Here is a 21,371-nt window from a genome sequence, read left to right as displayed (position 1 = left end):
AACCAAGGCAGAAGGGCATTGTTCCGATAGCACACCCACACACATGAACAATAAATGACCAAGGCTGGGAAAACATTGTTTGCTTTGACGCAGAAAGGAAATGACATGTATGACACAAAGAAACAGACAAACACACTCACGAATTATCATAGTGGGATGAACAATAAGTGATAAGTGATTTAAAGGAAACAAATAACAACACACGAGAAGAGCTTTCATCTATGATTATTTTTATTTTATGAAACTACTTACATTTAATGCCATTTTACTAATGTTTTTTCAATAAAATAATGCAAGTAATATGAATAAAGAAACTGTACAAATAATACTCTAAAAATATCGATATCAGAGAACTGCCTCCTTATCAGCCATTCAATGTGCCACCAATAAAAAAGGATAAAAGAGTGAAAGAAAATATTTGCTGGTTCAATTATCTAAAAATTCCAGATGCCATTTCCTGTAGTAAAGGAAGTGGGTGGATTGTGCCTCAGGAAGTAGGCATTCCTTCACATTTGGGCACCTTAGACATTTTGGGGTTTTTTATTCGCTGAGTAAACACGATAGCATTTCTCCGGCTGTCCAAAGAGAGCTGCACTTACAAACTTATCATACAACCTTCATTTTTCTCTGCTGAATAATTACATTATTGCTTGTGAAAATATCTCAGCTCCACAGTGAACACGTGAAGTTCTATTACTTGTATCGTTCCTTGTGTGAAATACCCGCAGAGAGTAAATGAATACTGTACAGTGAAACAACTGCGGGGAAAAAATGGGGTCAGACTGGTGGCGTGCTGTAGCGGATCTCCATGTTGAATTTGTCCGGCGTCTTGGGAAGAGGAGGCTTCTTCAGCATTTTGTGCTTCATGATGATTTCCTCGTTGGCATATATTGGGGTGTCTGCGTCGTCAGAGTGGTACCCTGACTGATATCCACTCGTCTGATTGGATGACTCCGAACCCAGAGACTCTTTACTCTTGCACCGCAACAGTTGGCTAAAGAGTCAAAGCAAGACGAGGACATATTTAAAACAGATTCACAGGGTAAAAAAACAATATGAAATAAACCACTCAAAGAAAGCATGCAAAGGCTTAGTCCCCACCTTAAGTTGGGTGTGGTTGGTAGATGTTGATTCAGACCCTTCATCTCCTCTGGTGAGAAGTCCATGCCACTGTCTGTGTGACCCTCCTGCCAAGAAGACAGCACTTAAATGAACTTAAGTGGTTGCTGCATGGCGGGAAGGTATTAACTTTCAATCACATTTGTTAGTGCCCACTTTGTTGTTTTATGAAATGGGAATTGAATGATTATTTAATTATCAATTAGCTGTATTTGTAAAAAAATATTAAGCAATTAAGAAAATTCATTAATAGATATTTGAGGGGTTTTTTCTCTATTGCACAAAAAGTTTTGCTTAATACAAATTAGATTTTTTTTTTTTTTGTTCGTCTGAAAGTTATTGTCCTAGTTCAAAAGATTTTTTGCATTCTTGTATTCTCCAAAATGTCAGTCAGGGATTTTGCTAAAATGTCACATCCATTAAGTGTCCTCTCTGGCTAACAAATAATCTTTATTTCCCATATCAGTGATCCTGTTGTTTTAACTAAACTCTAAGAAAACCTTTAAACACAAGACAACACAAAAGTGTAAAGTCCAGTAAAACTGGAAATGCTTCTGAGCGTTTCAACAATTCAACATTTCAAAGGAGAGCTACAACTCAGGACACATAAAATCTTGTTCCTTCTAAAGGTGCTGATTGCTCTTTGTAGACTTTTTGAAGACTTTTTGTACTAAGTAGATTAACTGTGCTCTTGTTTTATGAATGAGGTGGTTGTTAAATGTGTAGTTTTACACTAACCATGACACTGCTGTGCGCCACAGGGACATCTTCAAATGTCTTCACACTGAGGGGACGACTGCACCTCTCATTCTGTTGGGACAACCTGTACAAAGAGGATGTGTCAATAAAACCACAACTGAGTGCTCTAGCATTAACAAAATGAGAGAAGCAGTGGACAGAAGGAGGTAAGAGCATGACGCTGACCCAAGGGATGATGGGTTGTCATAGTTAAGCCGGGCTTCAAGAATTTCGCCACTTTGAGGCCTGCTATATGGTCTCCTGGGGTCAGGGGCTGCTTGGCATTCTTCTGCTTCACCTACTGTCAAAGGTATATAGTCCTTCCCATCCTGGAGATACAGAGTACGTTACTGGCTCAAATACACACTGAATTAAATAATTATACATAAACAATTAGAGATATAACCTTTAAAAATCTAATACATAAGCCACATTATAAATCCATTTCAAATATATGTGATATTTTCATATTTGCTGTCATTTGCTTTTTGATTTTGTTTCACCTAAAAAACTTGCCAAAGCTCCCATAAAAGGCATTCAGGGTATGCTGCACAGATGTAACAATAGCACAGAGAAAGAGATGAAACTAAGGAAGCTTCTTTGTAGCTGACAATATTTAAGTGTTGCTGAAGCACAAAGGAATTTTAAATATCCTATTACTTATGAACACTGCTGCCTTTTTGTTTAGGCCGGAACTGACCTGCTGGGCACTAGCCTGTAGCAGGTTTCCCAGGTGTTCAACCAGTTCGGTAAATGTTGGCCTGTCTGTGGGACGATTCAGCCAGCAGTCCAACATGGTCTGGTATCTGAGAATATGGACAATGAGGATCGCAATAAGAGCAAATGATTCAAGTTACATTTCTGTAAATCGTTCAACCGTCACTGTCTACTTACATCTCAGTGGTGGCATATTCGGGTGGTCTCATCCTGGTACCTTCCTTAAGCCTCCTGCAGAATGATTCATCAATGCAAACACCCGGATAAGGAGAAGCCCCTGAAGAAGACATTACAGAAGTTTCATTGCAGATATAAAGTGGTCATTAAGCAGTGTTATGTGATTACTTCTAAACTTAACCCTTACCCAAGGAAAAGATCTCCCAGAGAAGGACGCCAAAGGACCAAACATCACTTTGCGTGGTGTATACGCGGTCAAATATGGTCTCAGGAGCCATCCACTTTAGAGGGAGACGTGCCTGTGGTAACAATAAAACAGCAAATTATTCCTTCTTATGCTTTATTTGTGTAAATGAGTATGTAATAAAGTGAATAACGTTTACTATCCTAATACAGTGGTATCTGGTAATGTGCATGGATATAGTGGATAGCAGGTGAACATGATACAAAGATATCAGACAGGTCAGAATGCCCATGCTGACCCAGGTCTACCTACAATGGGCACAAGAGCATCAGAAGCTGACTATGGAAGAATGGCAGATAGCTTTGGTGACTTTCACTGTCTTTTCAATCATATGAACACCTGGGTGCACAAGGATCATTTAACTAGGGAGGAGAAAGCAACAGGATGAACTTTTTGAAGAAGGCAAGACAGGATCCTATTTGGCACTAACATTGACTAAAATGAACTTCAGGTAATGTGTTGGTGAATGGTGTGATAGGATAACTTGAGTCTCAGCTTCAATGGGTCAGAACTGATTTACAGCATGAGGGCAGCCCAAGCGCTATTAGATTAGTGCTTCTAATGAAGGGACACACTGGTGGAGTATCGGTTAAGAGGACTCACGTCTCCTTTGCGGACATAGTCCGGGTCTTTGTAGACATCTCTAGCGAGACCAAAGTCACAAATCTTCACCACATTGTTTTCTGAAAGAAGGATGTTTCTGGCCGCCAGATCTCTGTGAATGCACTATCGACCAAACAGAGACATTTATATTCAAAGCATGGAAGAATTAAGTAATATCTCCAATTTCAATGCAGATTTGTGCACCAAAAAATTCAGACACTTGTGATTTCACCTTGCGAGAAGACAGAAACTCCATTCCTTTGGCCACCTGGAAACTGTAGCTTATCAGGTCTTCCATGGTTAGATGGTCATCATCTGAACTCTCTGTAATAACGGGATTTCACAGGAATAAATACGAAGCCTGAGTGGCACCACAGTAATGTTATTCTAAGTTGTCTTCAGAACCTTTCTGAATGTCCATGTTGCTGCCTGAAGCCCTGTCTGAAGTGGTAGAACAGACCGCTGTTCCTGTGCAGATGTCCAGCTGGGCAATCTTCCCCAGACCCAGATCCCCTTCAGTCACATCCTCCTCTGCAGACACCCACCTCTGGCTATTTACTCGCTTCCTCTGTTCACCACAGAACAGTTAAACTAATGAAAAAATCCCAACATTTCATGCAGGAATTGTTTGTATTGCTTGCAATATGGTTCATGTTAGATACAATCTGTGGACAGTACAGAACTGCACTACTACTTAATGATCGGTCAGTCTATTTGATTGTGTGCAACCATCTGGATTGTAAACCACATCAGTGGACTGACTGTGGTTTACTGGGTGCATGTGGGTTACACATAATTTACCTTGTAGGGGCTGTACTCTCCGCGCTTGCTCTTAAGGTAGCTGGATAGATTTCCATGTTTACAGTATTCAACAATAACCATCAGCGGTCCTGCAAGCAGAAGGAAGAGAAAGAAGTTTAATTATCAGAGGAAGAATGAACATTAACACATTAAAGGACAACAGATGGCACACTGATGTTGATTTATAAAGATTATAAGATTCAAATTCATGTGAAGAAAAGTTGCATATACAGGACATGCTTAGTCAGCTAAAGTAAATAATGCACTTGGTTTGACTGACCCCCAGGTTTCGTGCAGGCTCCCAGCAGGTTGACCACATTAAGATAATGTCCAATGTGGATGAGAATTTTCAGCTCTGACATCAAGGCGCGGTACTCACTTGCTGTGGCTCCCTCTGCACGTAGAGATAACATTAGTTCTGCATGTTTGAAGGTTTTTATTGTGTTTGCTCGCTGTGTGTAATAAAAGGAGGACAAAATACAAACCCTTAAGCATCTTGACTGCAACTGTGGTGCATGTGGTCGCTTTCTCAATGCCGAATGCAGCTGCTTCTACCACCTGGCCAAATGCCCCTCGTCCCAGTGGGTCACCTTTAAAGTAAAATGTTTGTCATGACCAAAATCCCTAAAAAAAAATACTTTTAGTACTTATGATTTTAAAACAACTAGTTTTTAATAGAAATATTGCAACTAGTGAGGACAGTGCTAGAAATTTTAAAATGCCAAACTAAGGTGGTAAAAAAAAGCTTCTGGCAGGTATGATGGTTGTTAGCATGCTGAACATGAAAGAGAAGCCTCTTTCAGCTGCTCCCTTATTCACAAAGGGTCACCACAGCAGATAGCTCAGATGGCCTTCGTGACAAAACACTAAAGGGACTTTTCACATGTTAGGCAAATGTGTAACCCACTATGCTATAGGGCCATTTATGTTAGCTGAGCTGTTCCCTGATCTTTCTACACTTGTAGGTAAGTGTAAAGGTCTCTGAGATACTCCAAATGATACAGAATTCTACAGCAAGAGTCTACTGACAATATCACACCTTCATTAGCTCCCCATTTGCTAACATATCCAATAAAGATTCTGCTTCTCACTTTAAAGCTTTCAGTTACATGGTACCCCATATCTATCATACCTCCTTCATCCTTATACCCTTTCCCTGTGCTGCCCTACACTCAGCAGCTCTATTGACTGCTCCTCGTTTCAAACTTAACATGATGGCTACCAGAACCTTCAGATGTGATGCAGTTTTTCTTTGGAACTTATTACCACTTCACTTTAATCAGCTAGACCAGGGCTGCCCAATCCCAGTCCTCGAGAGCTACTATCCTGCAGCTTTTAGATGCATCCCCACTCCAACACAGCTGAATCAAATGGTTTGATTACCTCTTCAGCATGCCATCATGTTTGGCAAAGGCCTGATAACAAGCCGTTCATTTGATTCGGGTGTGTGGGAACAAGGATGCATCTAAAAGCTGCAGGACGGTAGCTCTCGAGGACCGGGATTGGGCACCCCTGAGCTAGACTTATCAGCCCAGTTCAAATAGCAGCTCAGAACTCAGAAGTAGGTAGTGCTAGCATTAGCCATTTAATATCATTCTCCTATCCAAATATTGGCACAGTTTCAAAACGCCAAAATGGCAACAGACAAAAATTCATCAGGTTTTGTTTTGTTTTTTGTTTGTTTGTGGGGGGGGGGATGTCAAAGTGTCTGCTTTGACCATCTCAAGCATCTTATCAGCCATTGTGACAGGAAGTATCAAAAACAAGTGTTTCAAATCACAGCACTGATCTTGAACTTTCTGTTGTATTTGATGTATATGGTGCAAGTCTTGATTGACTGGCTTGTTGGTCTATGGGCTTAAAAACAATATTTAGAATCTCATGATTGCCTATTTTTGCCTCTGGCTGGCCAGTGATCAAAACACTGAAAGTTTAAATCAAATGTGGGCTGTAACTTCATGTAATGTTTTATAAACTCTTTCATAAGGTAGGCACTGGTTGGTAGCAGCGCAGATGTTTGTTTTAACAAGTCTTCTCAAAGATTGTTTGAATGATAATCATGTCTCACCAAGTTTCAGCCTGTCCCGGGGGAATTCCCATTTGCTAGCATCGTAGGTGAGCCTCTCACACTGCTCATCCATTGGCATATCCTCTGAGTCAAGGATCATGGAGAGGTAGCCGGTCTTCAGATCCACTCCATTTGGCTGAAACAGTGATGCAGTGGCAAATTTTAAAGACAAACAGAGATGTAACATGTAAATTAATGAGCTGCCATTTCTCTCAGTTATTCCTTTTCACCACAATCAAAGTGTACAACAGTTTGCCAGTGACTCCCGTGGCCATTCAATAAAAGGGGCCTACTCAGTGTGGTGGGCCTACGTGACTTAGGGGAACAGAGAGACTCCCTGTTGTTCCTGGATACAAAAGAGAGCAGCTACTGAGGGCCAGAGCAGTCACTTCCAATCAGCCGTAAATGCCTTACAGTGCATGTCATTGTACTCGTCAGTTTTACCGTGTTTGTAATTTTTTTTAATGGACATCATCCGTGTGCGTAACTGGAGGGGAAAGGGGAAGGAAAAGTACAGGAAAAAGAGGATGAGGAAGTTCTTACTCTCTTTCTCCCGCGGATGACGAAGACGATCAGTAACCAGAAAAACATAGCGATGACCACTGACCCAATAGGAACAATCAGCTCCACATTAGTCTTCTCTTCTGCACCTTAGATATACACAAAGAATACTTTTAAAATAAGAATTTAAAGGTACATGACATAAAATGTGTAATGGTATCACAGAACAGATTTTACTACATGCATGACAAATTTGAGGCCCGTGTTTGAGGAAAAAACAGTCGCAGTGGAATGTTGGTTATAATTTCAGTGAGGTGCCTTGGCAGCATTTCCTAAAGTTCAGACAGGTTTATCATTGTTTTTGGCCTGTTCACATGTGTATGTCTGTGTTTAGGTTGGAGAAAGGAGACTGTTGGAATCTGGACTGTAAGCAAACTGATATTTTATCTAGTCATAACAAATGGTCAGGAGTCAGAATGAATAACTACTGCCAAAGACAACTTGGAAAAGGTCTATCAGAGCCATTGTAGTGTGTCGCTGCGTGCTGTAATGGGCCCTTTCGTTCCACTGCTATTGAGCTTGAATTATTTGGGGGGCAGATGGGGTCAGAAAATGGGAAGGTTACACTGAAGGGTTGTTTGCAGGGATTTTTCTCATCCCTTTGTGAATATGACAGACATGATGGACAGTCAGATTTCTGATCACAAATTTTTCGTTAACAGCACACCCCCACAGACACCTGTGCTAGTTTCACTTACTCTCTGGCTATATTATTTGTTGGCCATTTACATCATTACGCTACGGTATATTTGTAATAGAAGCTCTCCATTTTTACTGGTTAGGTATTCCTTTTTTTAGTTAAAAGCTGGTCAAATGTGTGAGTATTACTTTTTTGTAATATGTAAAAATCAAAAAATGTTATTAAAGTGACGTGCAATTGCTTGCCTCCCCCCACCCTCATACACAGGGCTTTTGTTGTGAGAAGGTCTGTCCCTCTACCCCCTCTTTTAACAGAGCTGGCGCCTGAGCAGAATTGTGAGCTACTGTAACTGGGTGCACATTCTGCTGGCGGGGAGACGGTCACGTAGGCTCTGCGTCTAGTCAGTTCATTTGTTTGTTTTTCGCTGTGTCCCTGTGTTTGGTACAAAAAGACTGTGGACAAGAGAGCAGAGGCTGGAGCTCAGGCAGGGCTGGCCTTTCCCTTTGTCCTGCCGTCTCTTAATTGTTTTAGATTTAGATACTCCCAGGAGGATGTGCGTTAACTGGGGTAGCTTCCTGTCATGAGGAAGCAAGGCTATTTTTATTTAGATCTTTGACATATAAAAAGTAAAACTATGTGCGATGTGAATTTGTGAAACCTTGAAGCCAGATATAACCATACAGTCTTTTTAGTATTGGTGGAATTGCCAAAGGGTTTAGGCCAAAACCTTTCACACAGACAATAAGATATTCCTGATTTTAAGCTGAGAATGTATTACAAACAACACAAGACACCCGGGACAGGCCCAAGGGCCCAGAAGGTCAGGGAGACCCTGAGTCAATGACAATGACATGCAACATGCAGAGAAACTGCAAGAAATAACCACAAAGATTTTAAAAAAAAACATCTGCAGGTGGACAAAAAACAAGACAAAACACAACCCCAATGAGAGAAAAAAAAACACATTAAAAAGCATCTGCAAGAAGCAGACATGAGTTACAATAAAAGGCATCATCTTACTTAGTGACTGACCTTCAGTACTCAAAGAGGCCTGTGCTGTGTCACACCCAAGGCTGTTACATACAGTGCAGGTGTACAGACCACTGTCCTCCTTCGTCACACGCTGAATTGTCAGACTACGGTTTTGCTGATTAAGAGTAACACCTGAAAGGCAACCAGATGTTTTGTTTTGCAGCTCTTGTAACTCATGAAGTAAATCAGTTTTCAGTGAAACGCTGCGAATGTCTCACCTGAGCTCTCCACAACAGTGTGGTTGTTTTTGGTCCAGGCAACAATCGGGTTTGGCGTCCCAGCAGCCATACAGCGGAGAGTGACTGTCGAACTTACTCTAACCTTTTGGTCAGTGAAGTTATTAAGGATCCTTGGAGCCTCGAGGTCTAAACATCAAAATTATAAAGATTATTTTGAAACAAATGTATGATTCACTTAACAAACCCTGACCTATTCCTTACAAAAAGAAAATGCTGTGAGTACATCTCACCTCTGAGAGAAACACTGTGTAGCAGGCAGGTTTTCTCCCCAGTGATGATGTTTACCACCTGACAGGCGTACAGGCCCTCGTCCTGATGGGACGCATTGCGAAGTGACAGCTCCAGAGTCACATTGGTGCCAGGCTGGGGGGTCAGGACAGCATGCGACAGTGGAGTAGGCTGCAGAGTCAGTGAGCGACAAGGCTGCGCCAATGTTCCCTGCTCTGACTTGGAAACGTTGGTCACCCGAAACCAGGTGAGGTTGCCGTAGATCAGCGAGTCTGCCTTACACCGCAGAATGACGTGATCCTCCTCCAAAGGCCTGTTAGAGGGAGACATAGTCACCTCGAGGCCACCTAGGGATGGAAACACATGGGTAAAGAATGAGTAAGGATATAAGAAAAAGAAGAATACTGAAAAGGCTGTTTATATGATGACAGAAGTCACACCATCAGACACAAAACGATTACAACAAGATGCTTTTTAAGAGGAGAAAAAAAGGATGGAACTTACGTGTTACATGGAAAAAGATGACACGTGAATCCTTGCCTACTTTGTTCACAGCCGTGCATCTGTAGAGGGCGTGAGCCTCAGCTTTCTGAATCTTTAAAGAGCTCGTGATTTTCTAGAGAAATACATTTCATCTGTTAGTTACTATTATTTAGCTAAACTCCAAATACCGTATCGTTCAGATATCGTAAAATTCTTGGAGCAAAAGGGAAAATATGGTGTAATCACAGACTTTTTGTTACCTTTTGAGCTTGATCAGTGTCAGTTCTAATTGGTTGTACGTGGTTGTGACCAGTTCTGTTGCTGACATCTCTCCAATTTGTGCACTCCTTCAGCTGTGATTCAGACCTAACAAGTCTTGACCTGATGGACAAAAGTGAACAGAAGAATCATAAAACACAAATATCCAGCTCTGATCTTTTTTTAAATTTTTATTAAATGCAAAAACACCAGCTGTGTAAATAGCTGCACAGCAGTTTCCTCTTTCACTCTGATACACCGAATTAGCACTGACAAATGGTACACAAAAAGAAGATGAAAAGAAGCTGGCAGGTCTTTCAGAATGACGGCTAAGTACTTGTTTTTCCACTTTTTTTCTATTTACCAATCCTACTAGTTTAATTGTTATTCTCATTTTTAACTGCTAATACACCCAAATACAGCGAGAAACACCATAAAATTTAGTAAACAGGGAAAGAAAGTAAGTAAGTAATAAGAAGAGGTTTAGCTTTAGCAGGAAGAACCTCTTTTTTGAAAAAGAACATGACAGGAACAACAGGAAACGTAGTGCAGGACAGAGGAAGTGCTCAGATGTGTAGAAAGATGATAAGGAATCTGCTGCTGGTGTTGTCTGGTCCCTCACACACACACACACACACCATCCTCCTTTCTATCAACACTGTGAAATCACAACAGGAGTCTTTCGTGAGGTTGTTGTGTAACCGGCTGAATATTGCATCGGCAGGGCTGTTATCTTAAACAGCTGATCGAGTGAGCACAAACACTAGGTCAGTACAAGTCGTCCAAAATTAGTGAGCACATTCTAAGTCTGAATAACTGACATGGTTCTAAAAATGGACATTGTGAAGAGAATGAATCACATCCGCTGATTTGCATCAGGTCACAGTGTGCTCTCATTGTCTCCCCTCTTGTTTTGGTCAACATCACGAAAGCAGCTATTCCTCTTCTATATCAACAACCTGTTGACAATGAGTGACTCAAAGTCATGTGACTACTCCATGCATACACAAAAAAAAGTCCCGAACCGAATGTATCTTTCTGCCCTGAACCTGTCTAACTGTGCCACATGTGAAAAAGTCCCAACTTTAACATTTATGTGTGAAAATAGCCTCTTTGTTTCTCTTTTACACTCACACTGAAGAGTTGACTTGCATGAAAGCCTCTGGGCAGTCCTCTTTGGACATCCACTCCCACTGGATGTGTGTAGGTACGGGAAATCCACGAGCGGTGCAGCTCAGAGTCGTGCTGCTGCCGTACAGGTACACATCAATGTCCACTGCCATCTCCTTCTCTATGATACAAGGAGGAACTGCAAAAGAAGAAGTAGAGTCATATCCACAACAGGCAGCCGAAAATGAATGTAAAAGGAAAAGAAGAGGAAAAAAAAACACACCATTGACCAGCAGCTGGAAAGAGCGCCTCTGTTCCTCTTTTGTAATTTTATTGGTCAGGATAACTGTGTAAATGCCAGCGTCTGTTTCTTTAACTTCACGTATGACGAGGGCATCACTCTTCTGTTTTATTCGGTAGTCATTCAATGGGAGGTCATTTTTAAACCTGGGAACACAAAGTAAGAGTAAAGTTACAAAATCCATCCAGTTCTGAAACTGTAGCTTTAATGCATGGAAACTCCTATGCATAAAGCAAATATTGCTGTGAACACACCATTTAATGATGGGTTCAGGGTAAGCTGAGTACTTCACGGGGATGTATGTAGATGGTTCTCCCACATTTACCTCCCACACCTTTGTCCAGGGCTCTTCCATATCAATAAAAGGTTTTTCTGGAAATACAAAAATCACAAAAACAGAGAAAAGATCAATTTTTTAATGACTTTCTTACAATTATTATTTTGGCTTCAAATGAAGCAAAAACCCCAAAACTATCTGAGACCATACAAAACCATACAAAATGATTCATTTGATTCTATGATTTTGCAATTGTTTCTAGGAAAATCTATCTCAAACTTCACATGTAATTTTCTCCTGATGCTGAACAAATGTAATTTTAGGAAAGGGAAGTTAGAGATTTTCAATTTAGACAATTTCCAAATCCTTGAAAGTGGTATTAAAATTTATTAGATGGCTTAAAAGCATAACTGATTGCAATAATAGGAATAAGAACAAGAACAAGTATTATTATTACTAATAATAATATTACAATTCAACTGCATCGGTGTGATACTTAAAATTAATTGTCCTGTATCACTGTCATCAAGATAAATGCACAAATAATAAACAGCATGTTGTGAGAGATTAAATTTGTGCAAAAAAGATGAGAAAATGAAAGGAAAAGTATTCTTTTTAAAAATCTGAGAAAATAACACAAACAAGTTTATAAAGATGAAAAATATTATTAATGTTAAAAAAAATATTAGCAGAAATTCTGGGGTTTCAAAGAGGGCTGAATTAGGGTTTTAATTATTAGGATCTGTTTGATGTCAGTGAGGAGAGACATCTCAGACACATCTCTCCAAGCACAAAGCCCAACCCACCTGCTGCTCAAACATTGTGTTTGCAAAGGGCAGTCAAAAGATGGAGGAGCTAAAACAACTTGTCTATAAGGAATACTTTGAACTGTAAATCAGGCAAAGCCACTCTAACTAGGGATGGGTATTGATAAGATTTTAACGATTCCGATTCCATTTTCGATTCTGTTTAACGATTCGATTCTTTATCGATTCTCTTATCGATTCTTTTTTTTTTTTTTAAAAAGGAGAACACTAAGGTCGATTAGCTCAGAGCTTTGTTTTATATCTTCTCTTTGAACAAGATAGAAATTTAGGAGTAACATGGCCTTACAAACCCAACAGTGAGATCTTGAGAGATCCAGCCTACGGCTCTTCAATGGGGTGTCACAGGGTCCCCAGGAAAAAAAATTGTAAATGTAAAATAATAAAATAAATATTCTTGTGAGACATATCACATATTGACGGGGTCGGGTTATGTTAAAAAGTATAAATTGTTATACTTTGTTCATTGGTTCAAAGGTACCCCACACTTCTTTTTTTGTTTGCTTGTTTGTTCTGGTGTATTTTTCATTTGAACTGTTACTCTGCCAGAGTACTCATATTTACAAGATGGCATTGAACGCCCCATTGGTGTATCAGGAAAACTATTTTGTACGTATGTTCCTTGAAGGGGATTGAAGTCGTTCTTTTTTCCACCGCAGCGAAGGGCTAGGAGTAGGAGAGGAGCTGCTGTATGTTTTTGTTATCGAATCGATCTGATTGTGAAATAAAGCATATGCAGTGAGAAAGCAACTCCAGGAGTCATCCCTGCCTTAAAGCTGCAACATTCTTCTGTAGCAATAACAAAGTATAACATAAATTGTTCTGTGGCAATTACACAAGAATATCCAGTAATGTCCCTGCCCACAATTAAACACATTCACTTACCAAAAATCGGGGGCATCTGCTGTGGCAAATGGGTGCAAGACTTTTACCACAAACTTAGACACTGCTCTGTGACATTAGTCTATCCTGGCCTGAAAGGAGACGCTACCGGTAGACTGCAGCGAGAACTACCAGCGAGCGCCAGCCAGACTCTGTCTGTCTCTCTCATCATGGTCACCTACATGTACAGTAATGGCAGGTCTTGTAATAAGGCAGATTGCGCTAACATAATATGCACTGTTAGTTGATTATTTACCTGCCGCATTAACGGGAGAGGACGTGCAAACGTTAGCGCTGCTGCTGGGTTGAGAGTCACGAGTCCGGAGCGGAATTAAAAACGCGTGTCATCGCGTGTTTTGTGAGCAAATGCTTTTGCATATTCGTAGTGTTTCCTCCCTTAAATGAAATATCTACTTTGCAAGTTGCCCTGTTGTCATCGGTTCTCATAAAGTATAATCAAACTTTTGAGCGTTTGAGCCGCTTAGGCGCCATGTTTCCTGCCAGGTAAATGACGCTCCGCAACGTGGTGACGTCATTCGGGGCGACTGGAATCGATAAGGGAATCGTTTGCAAAAATGGCAAACGATTCCAAGGAATTGAAACAGTGGGAACCGGTTCTCAACAAGAACCGGTTTTCGATACCCATCCCTAACTCTAACAGAGACAAAGATTAAAGATGTGGCATCTGCCTTAGCTAACAATTTAGGTTCCCAATCCAAAGTACTACAGTCAACACCATCTCAGTAACATCTGTAGTTCCTCAGGAAACCAATGATGTTAAATTCCCATGAATAACTTAATGTTAAGTTTTACCAAGTAGGAACAGAAAGCATCCTAACTGGAAACATCACAAACTAGTAAAGGCTGAACTTGGCTCAACCAGAAGGCTCTGCAGCAACAATATAGAAGCATCTTTGATATTGCTTAAGTGTTATGTCAGCATACAGCATACTGTAGGATATTTTTTTCTAATGCATAAAACGCCAGTAATCAAATAACATAAACTAAATAATTTGTTTCAGTTAAAACCTACTCTGAATATTTAACACAGTACAATCTTCAGCTGTCTTCGAGCTTAACAACTACATACATATTTTTTGTGAATGCTGAATTATTGCTTGACTTGGAACTTTTTGAAAGTTTTCAGCCAACATAACAGGTGTTTTGTTTTCAGAGCACCCACCATAAACTGTAAGAAATGCTGAAGCGCTTTTCTCCATCTGCCCACTCGAAGCAGAGCAGATGAATTCTCCTCCGTGAGCTACCGTCACATTCTCCACGATCAGCGTGTTTGACAGCTCCAGAGAGTTCCACAGCTTCTTCTTGTGGGGAATTGTGTGGGGCGGCCTTGAACCATTGACCGAAGTCTGACAGAGGGAAGACATAATGTATAAACACACAGTTTTTAAACTCACGTGACACTCATAATGGCTGTGATAACAGAATGTGGGAGGGTTTTTTTTTCTAGTTTTACAGAAATTAAAGATCAAGTGTTGCCTCAGTCCAGACAGCTTATTGTTCCCAGTAATGTAAGCAGTCAGAACATCAAAAACACATCTGGTCACCTTTGCACTTTGGTGGTACAAGATGAAGGCTGATGGATTCCTGAAAGCAGGAAGTAATGAATTTGTGCAAAGACAGCAGGAAGAGAGATACAGCACTTCTGGTATCTCAGTCTCTTCTCATCAGTAAGTCAAAGAGGCCAACCTAAAGGTGGACTGTTACGCTTTTCCTTATTTTCTGTCATGTTTATACTGTTACAATGGAGAATGCTCAAATTTTATGTTCCAAATAAGCTCCAAATAATGAGATCAGTGTATATACAAAAACAATTCTTGTGAGACAAAAGTTCAGGCTTAAGACTGCTATAAATAATCAATTTCAGACCATTTTTGTACTCTTTAGATATTTACGATGCCTCTGAGAGCAGATATCCTCTAATAATTTTGATACTTGCATCTTAGGCCCAAAATAAGTTCAAGTTTTTTGTTTCTCAGGGGGATCCAAAACTATGAAAGTTGTCTGACATGTCTCTTTTTTCAGACAATGGATAAACTGAGGAGCTTCACCGGTGCTCATAATTATTTTTCTGTAGTTTGTATTTGTAAATAATCCACAGCTAGTACTTTCTTGACATGAGCAATATAACTTTTCTTTAAGACTGTTACATAAGTTCATTACAGGTTTACAACGATAATGAGAACAGAAGAGTGTGGGGTACTGACCAGAGCCCCACCAGAGTGCGTCCAGTTGAATTCGATGCCCACGTTCAGCTCTGTGAATGCAGTGCATCTCAGTATGAGCTGCTCCCCCACAGACAGCCTTACATTGTTGGGGGTCAGGGTGAGGTCATAAATCTTGTATCCTGCGGAAAAAGGAGGGAAGATAGTAAATCGACACACTATTGTTCTCCTGAGACTACAGACTCTCTCTGCACCAACACTCTGAGCAACAGAGTGTTAGTGCAGAGAGTCTTTCACCTTACAAAGTCAAAATTAGAATTCCTGGTAAGTTTCGGTGTTATTCAGCTCGAAAAAGTCACATATAGGTGTTTTTACAGCCATAGCATTGACAACTGATAACTTCTCTTTGTATCTTTTTCCATCTTACCAACAACAGCCACAATGTAGAGCGGGGACTTAAATGTCTCGTTTCCAATATGAGTTTGGCAGGACACAACACCAGCGTAGCTGATCAGATGAGTGGGAACAGTGAAGCCCGTCCTGGCATCCCACACAGAATCCTTCCCATCCGGATGAAACTCCTTTACTGGATACTTCTGACAAACACACAAATTTCATGATTCCAAACAGAAATGTTTAAAGAATTTCACACCAATTGCTTTACACATGAGCACAGCGTGTAAATAAAACACCACATCTGGTAAACACAACTGTTTACCAACCTACATCTTCATAAAACTGCTTTACTGACAAGAAGCAAAGACCAGAAACAGCTTCTTACGATGTTTAGTGTGACATTGAGATTCTCCACCGAGCCCCGGCATGGTATTACCACTCGCTCCCCTTCACGGATAAACACCACCTCATATTCCTTTTCAGATGGCACAAATGGCACCTTATAATCTAAAAATTAACAAACAAATCACAATAGTAGATGTATTTCAGTGTGTGAAGTTGATAAATCCCATATTTTCCTTCATATAAATGGATGCTTGAAAAAAAAATACAACAACAAGAACAAAAAAACAAGTATAAACTTAAAAAGAGTTATACCTTGAACAAACACATAAACTGCTGCTGAGGTTTTACCATCTTCAGCTTTCAGGCCTATGTAGAAACACTGATACTGTCCAGTTTCATTGACAGTTGAATTGATGATTGTGAGCCTTTTGCAGAACAGTCCTGATCCGCTGCAGTCACTGATAGAGTAACGAGTGCTTATAGCAGGTGTGGTCCACCTCAAATTCTGCCGACCTCTGCAGGAGAAGAAACAAGAGAATTATACTGCACATGCTACATGACCGAGTCGGTGAATTTAGCCAGTGATGGGGAGCAGTAAACAACATTTCTCTAATCTAGTAGTTTATCTGCATTTTGAGGTAGTTTGCCATTTAGCAAATTTTTTATTTACATTTTGACTCAAGTAGTCAACTACTAACACTACTAGGTAGGTATAACTCTTGCGGGCAACCGTGGTTCAGGGGATTGGGAATCGCATCTGTAACCGGAAGGTCGCCGGTTCGATCCCCGGCCTCTCTGTCCTGGTCGTTGTGTCCCTGGGCAAGACACTTTACCCTACTTGCCTACTGGTGTTGGCCAGAGGGGCCGATGGCCGATATGGCAGCCTTGCTTCTGTCAGTCTGCCCCAGGGCAGCTGTGGCTACAGCTGTAGCTTGCCTCCACCAGTGTATGAATGTGAGAGTGAATGAATAGTGGCATTGTAAAGCGCTTTGGGTGCCTTGAAAAGCGCTATATAAATCCAATCCATTATTATTACTACATTAAATTTTAAGCAAAAGAAAGTATATTAAATTATAGTATTTACTAATTACTTTTATTGTTCCAGTGTTGTAATATCTGCCTATAAAAAGTTCCATTTTATTTTCTTCATGATTTTTTACTAAGGGGAGAGATCAAGTGAGCAGACTGTAATTTTCCTAAATATAGTTGCATGGTTGTTTTTGCAACTAATGTAGCTGCCCCCTGCTGACCATCAGAGAGAATGCAAGTTTAAGGCGCATTCACATTACGTTCATATTTGAGAATCTACAACTGCGTCCGTTTTATATCCACAGTCTATGATTAAAAGTAAAGTGGAACTTAAAGGGCTATATTGAGGATTGCGGAGAAAGTTTGCTCTACAATTAAGAGTGAAACGGAGCTGTTCATATAGGCATGAAGCTAATAAACTTTGAGTCATACTTACTTTTACTGAAACACAGGAAGGAGAGATGATGTCATAAACAACTCTGAAACTATACACTTACTTTCAGAGCTATGACAATAGAAAAAGCTGAATGTTTACACTGGAAGAACGCTAGTTACTGCATTAGCAAAATTAGTCAACTATACGGTAATAACCTATTACACTTTGTTTAGTGACGGTACTGTCCTTGTGCGATCAATACTGTGTTTAGTCCACATTTTCCTATATATAGACAGTTTCTGAGGTTTCTATTGGCGAAAAGTGTAGTTATAGTTCTGGGAAGATCACACTATATAGCATAGGCTATGGTCAAAGGTTTATATACACTCAAAATAGGCAAGAATGCCATGGTATTTGGGGGGTTTTAATGAACTCTTGAAACTGTATACCTTTAATGACTTTAAAAACAAGATTGGGTACAAAAGTTTGAATTTACTTGGGATTTTTATAATCCACACAGGGTCTAAGTTATACATAGAGGCTCATATATATTCATACATTTCCACTAATATTTGGGGAAATGTCCCTTAGCAAGTTGCACCTGGACCAAATGTTTTTGGTATCCATCAACAAGCTTCTGGCATAATTCTGGGTTAATATTTGACCACTCTTCCTGGCAGAATTGGTAAATTTTATTTAACCTGGTTGGTTTCCTTGCACAGATCTGGCTTTTAAGAATAGTTCATAAATCTTTAATAGGGCTGAGGTCAGGGCTTTGGGAGGGCCATTCTAGAAGATTAATGTTAGCCTACTTTACCCGTTCCAAGAATCATTGTCCACTATTAGTGATGCTGAACAATTTAGAGATAGTGTTTCATCAATATTCCATCCACTTTGTACAATGTAAGAGTACCACTGGCAGCAAAACACCCTCAGAGCATGATGCTACCACCAACTTGCTTGACAGATGGTACAGCGCCCTTAGATTTGAAAGTCTCATATTTACTGTTCCAACAATACTTCTTGTCATTGTGGCCAAATTACTCAATCTTTCTCTTGTCTGACCATAAAAGTTTTCTCCAAAAGGCTTCTTGCTTGTTCATGTGGGCAGCTGCAAATTTCAGTCAAGCTTGAAGGTATTGATTTAAGAGCAGGGGCTTCTTTCTTGATCAGCACCCGACCACCAGGCTGATGTACAGCTCACTTCATTGGAGACAATGACACTGTTGTTCCAGCAGTTCCCATTTTATGGCAGGTTTGAGCCTTAGTGGTTTCCCTGGGTTGTTCTTGAAAATCCTAACCAATTTCCTCTCAAAGTGGTGACACATCCTAATAACTTGTGTTTATGTACAGTTGTAGGAACTGATGATCTTGGAAACTGCAGATTTTTAAAATGACTCCAAGATACCTTCCAAACTTGTGTAAATCTACACAAGTTGGGCTTTACCACTGGTCTGAGTATTGGTCAGTCCAATGAGTGTTGTCAAATAAATCTCTTTTATGCGAGCCTAGCGAAACTACCAGTTGTAGTCAATCATGATTACAAGTTAATAGGCCTTGGACATGTAAAGTTAAAAGACATTGTAGAACCTTCAGCACCTCTTATTAAAGGATTTAACTCAATGTATATATTTTAGCATCCATGTTCTTACTTTTGACTGTGGATTAAAGAAAAGACTAAATAAAGTGGAAAAATTGTGCACCTTATCCTTGTTTTGTTTTAATCATTAAAAACGAATGCTGTGTAATCATTAATAGCCAAAACGTAGCATGACCTTCATCTCCAGGATGAATGTAAACTCCTGGACACATCTGTATATGTCTAATCCTTACTTTACCTTAATTGTAATAATAAGCCTAAAACCAGGTCTTCGTTTTCAAGCCTGCCAGTGAACAGCTGCCAAAAACTACCAACACCAAAAACATCTAACTTTTACAAAATGTTATCAAATGGCCATGTTTTTACTTAAATGTTATTCATTTATTGACTTGGTCTTCCTGTAAAAAACAATTACGCCAGTCAGATGTTCATGTTGTTTATATAAGGAGTTCTTGAGAACACATACTGTGCAGGCACCTTTTGAACAGAGACAATGACACGCACACGTTTGTTGCATGTGATGGGGGCATGAATAAGTTCTAGGGTAGTTTTGCTGTTTGGCAAATCTTTTGGTGTGAAGTAAAAAGTTTGTAAAACCAGTTTCCCCAACACTAGCGTCTGTAAGGTGTATGCATAGCCTTACATACCTGCATGTTAGTTCAAGGTTGTCAGATTTGTTCATCCTATGGATGCCATAGATATTTAGTGTCGGTGGATCAGATATAAACCGCAGTTCCGCTGCTGGAGAGATTAACAGTACAAATCGGTCACAGCAATGACTTACTTTTAACACAATCAGGGTGATGACATAAGTCTCTACAAACAATGATTAAATGAAGGTTTCAGAGATCATGGCCCTGCTGTTTTAAATAAATGCACATAAGATTAAGATTAAATCAAACGGCACAAGGTAAAAACTGAAAGTAGAGCACAGGAAAAAAACAGTCTCCATTATAAGATGTGCTTTGTATCTGAGTCTCTGGCTACATAGGGCCCTTTTTCCATTGCTGCAGCAAATGGCGGAGCTGTGTGAAAACAGGAAGCAGGAGAAGATGGGCCGGGTCAGGCTCAATAGTCTAGCACAGTGTGCCTTAGGTGGGGTTCCTGTTTCTGAGGATACAGCCTGCCCACCACCTCCCTGTGAGGCCCTAAAGGACATAATACATTGTATGGAAAAAAAAAAAAACTAAGTGTTGAGCTGAGCTGATGAAGTGGACCTTAATGATCTCAGAAGAAAAAAGAAGTTTAAACTGTTGAACAACGTAGCACATTAGCAGAAACTGGGTACTTTTGTCATTTACATTTTACAACATAAGAACAAGTAATCAGGCCACAGTTCAAACGCTTTTCCTTAAATGTTTCCTCAAACTGGACTGCAGTTCTAAAGTGATATCAGCAAAGACAAAAACTATAGAACAACTGAGGACAAAGTGTTTGAAATGTCTTAGAAAAGCGGCAAAAGCTTTTATAGAGCTGGAGGGTGACTTTGAGTTGACAGATTTTTTTTTTAAAAAGAAAAGATCAGACAGAGATCATAATCTAATATATTTCATGTTTCTCAGCTTAATCCGTTATTAAGATAGACGATTAAATGGGGATAATATTATTATCTTACCAGCAAAACAAGTGATTTCCAGAATAATGCCCAGTAGTGGAATGACGGACAGTGTCTGTGCCATCATCCGACAAAAGACAAGGACAAAGTCCTCATCAAAGTCCAATTAATAACGTTACCGTAGAAATAATGATAATCCTACTGCCTCATTACCAATCCATTAAAAAAAAAAAAAAAGCTGTTTCATATTCCACCCCAGAGAAAGTTTGAAAGTCATAAAAACAGCCTGCAGTGGATGGTGATCAGCAGTGGCTAAAGTGTGACTGTGCGTGTCCCCATGGAGCTTTTGCGGTTGAGGATGGAGAGACGCGCCTCGGCTGAGCAGCGTGCCTGCAGGGGAGGAGTCTCTCTCTCTGACTCTCTGTAAAATTACCAAGGCGAATGCAGCCTGCAATAAACTTCTGGGCTTATTGCCCAGTTGATGGGAGGACTTACTGAACTTTGAGAGAAACTTGGGAGACTTAAGAACTAGTGACAGCCAGGATGCATAACCCCCTACTGAGGAGTCGTAAAACTGTTTACACC

General features: G+C 40.1%; 1 protein-coding gene across 3 annotated transcripts; it reads right to left on the bottom strand.

Moving 5' to 3' along the window:
• Positions 1–213: 213 nt before the first annotated feature.
• On the bottom strand, positions 214–21,136 carry kdr (kinase insert domain receptor (a type III receptor tyrosine kinase)). Of its 3 annotated transcripts, none has more exons than XM_026158858.2 (30): positions 20,847–21,136; positions 19,879–19,972; positions 16,539–16,741; positions 16,267–16,388; positions 15,913–16,081; positions 15,528–15,667; positions 14,486–14,669; positions 11,574–11,691; positions 11,302–11,465; positions 11,043–11,217; positions 9,911–10,031; positions 9,672–9,783; positions 9,170–9,514; positions 8,919–9,065; positions 8,701–8,832; positions 7,011–7,117; positions 6,468–6,603; positions 4,885–4,989; positions 4,680–4,793; positions 4,400–4,488; positions 4,004–4,166; positions 3,831–3,922; positions 3,599–3,721; positions 2,939–3,050; positions 2,752–2,851; positions 2,558–2,663; positions 2,044–2,186; positions 1,858–1,942; positions 1,102–1,187; positions 214–994 (listed from the first exon to the last, which is right to left on the bottom strand). In XM_026158858.2, exons 1-30 carry the CDS (start codon positions 20,911–20,913, stop codon positions 778–780), a joined length of 4,071 nt encoding a protein of 1,356 aa, XP_026014643.2. In that variant the 5' UTR covers positions 20,914–21,136; the 3' UTR covers positions 214–777. The 3 variants fall into 3 exon arrangements, with proteins under 3 accessions (XP_026014643.2, XP_026014644.2, XP_080154036.1); XM_026158859.2 differs by having other exon boundaries at positions 15,913–16,078; XM_080297910.1 differs by having other exon boundaries at positions 19,879–19,969; positions 20,847–21,055.
• Positions 21,137–21,371: the final 235 nt, after the last annotated feature.

This window comes from Astatotilapia calliptera, chromosome 23, assembly GCF_964374335.1.
Source record: "Astatotilapia calliptera chromosome 23, fAstCal68.1, whole genome shotgun sequence".
In the NCBI taxonomy this organism is placed as follows: domain Eukaryota; kingdom Metazoa; phylum Chordata; class Actinopteri; order Cichliformes; family Cichlidae; genus Astatotilapia; species Astatotilapia calliptera.
The sequence above is the reverse complement of the archived record's forward strand: the minus strand, read 5'-3'. Positions and strand labels throughout refer to the sequence as shown.

Coding starts and splice junctions, on each gene's coding strand:
- kdr (XM_026158858.2), bottom strand. CDS start 20,913: ATGATGGCACAGACACTGTCCGTCATTCCACTACTGGGCATTATTCTG. Junction 4,489..4,679: donor AGCCTGCACGAAACCTGGGG/GTCAGTCAAACC, acceptor TTCTGCTTGCAG/GACCGCTGATGGTTATTGTT. Junction 1,188..1,857: donor TGGCGCACAGCAGTGTCATG/GTTAGTGTAAAA, acceptor TCTTCTTGGCAG/GAGGGTCACACAGACAGTGG.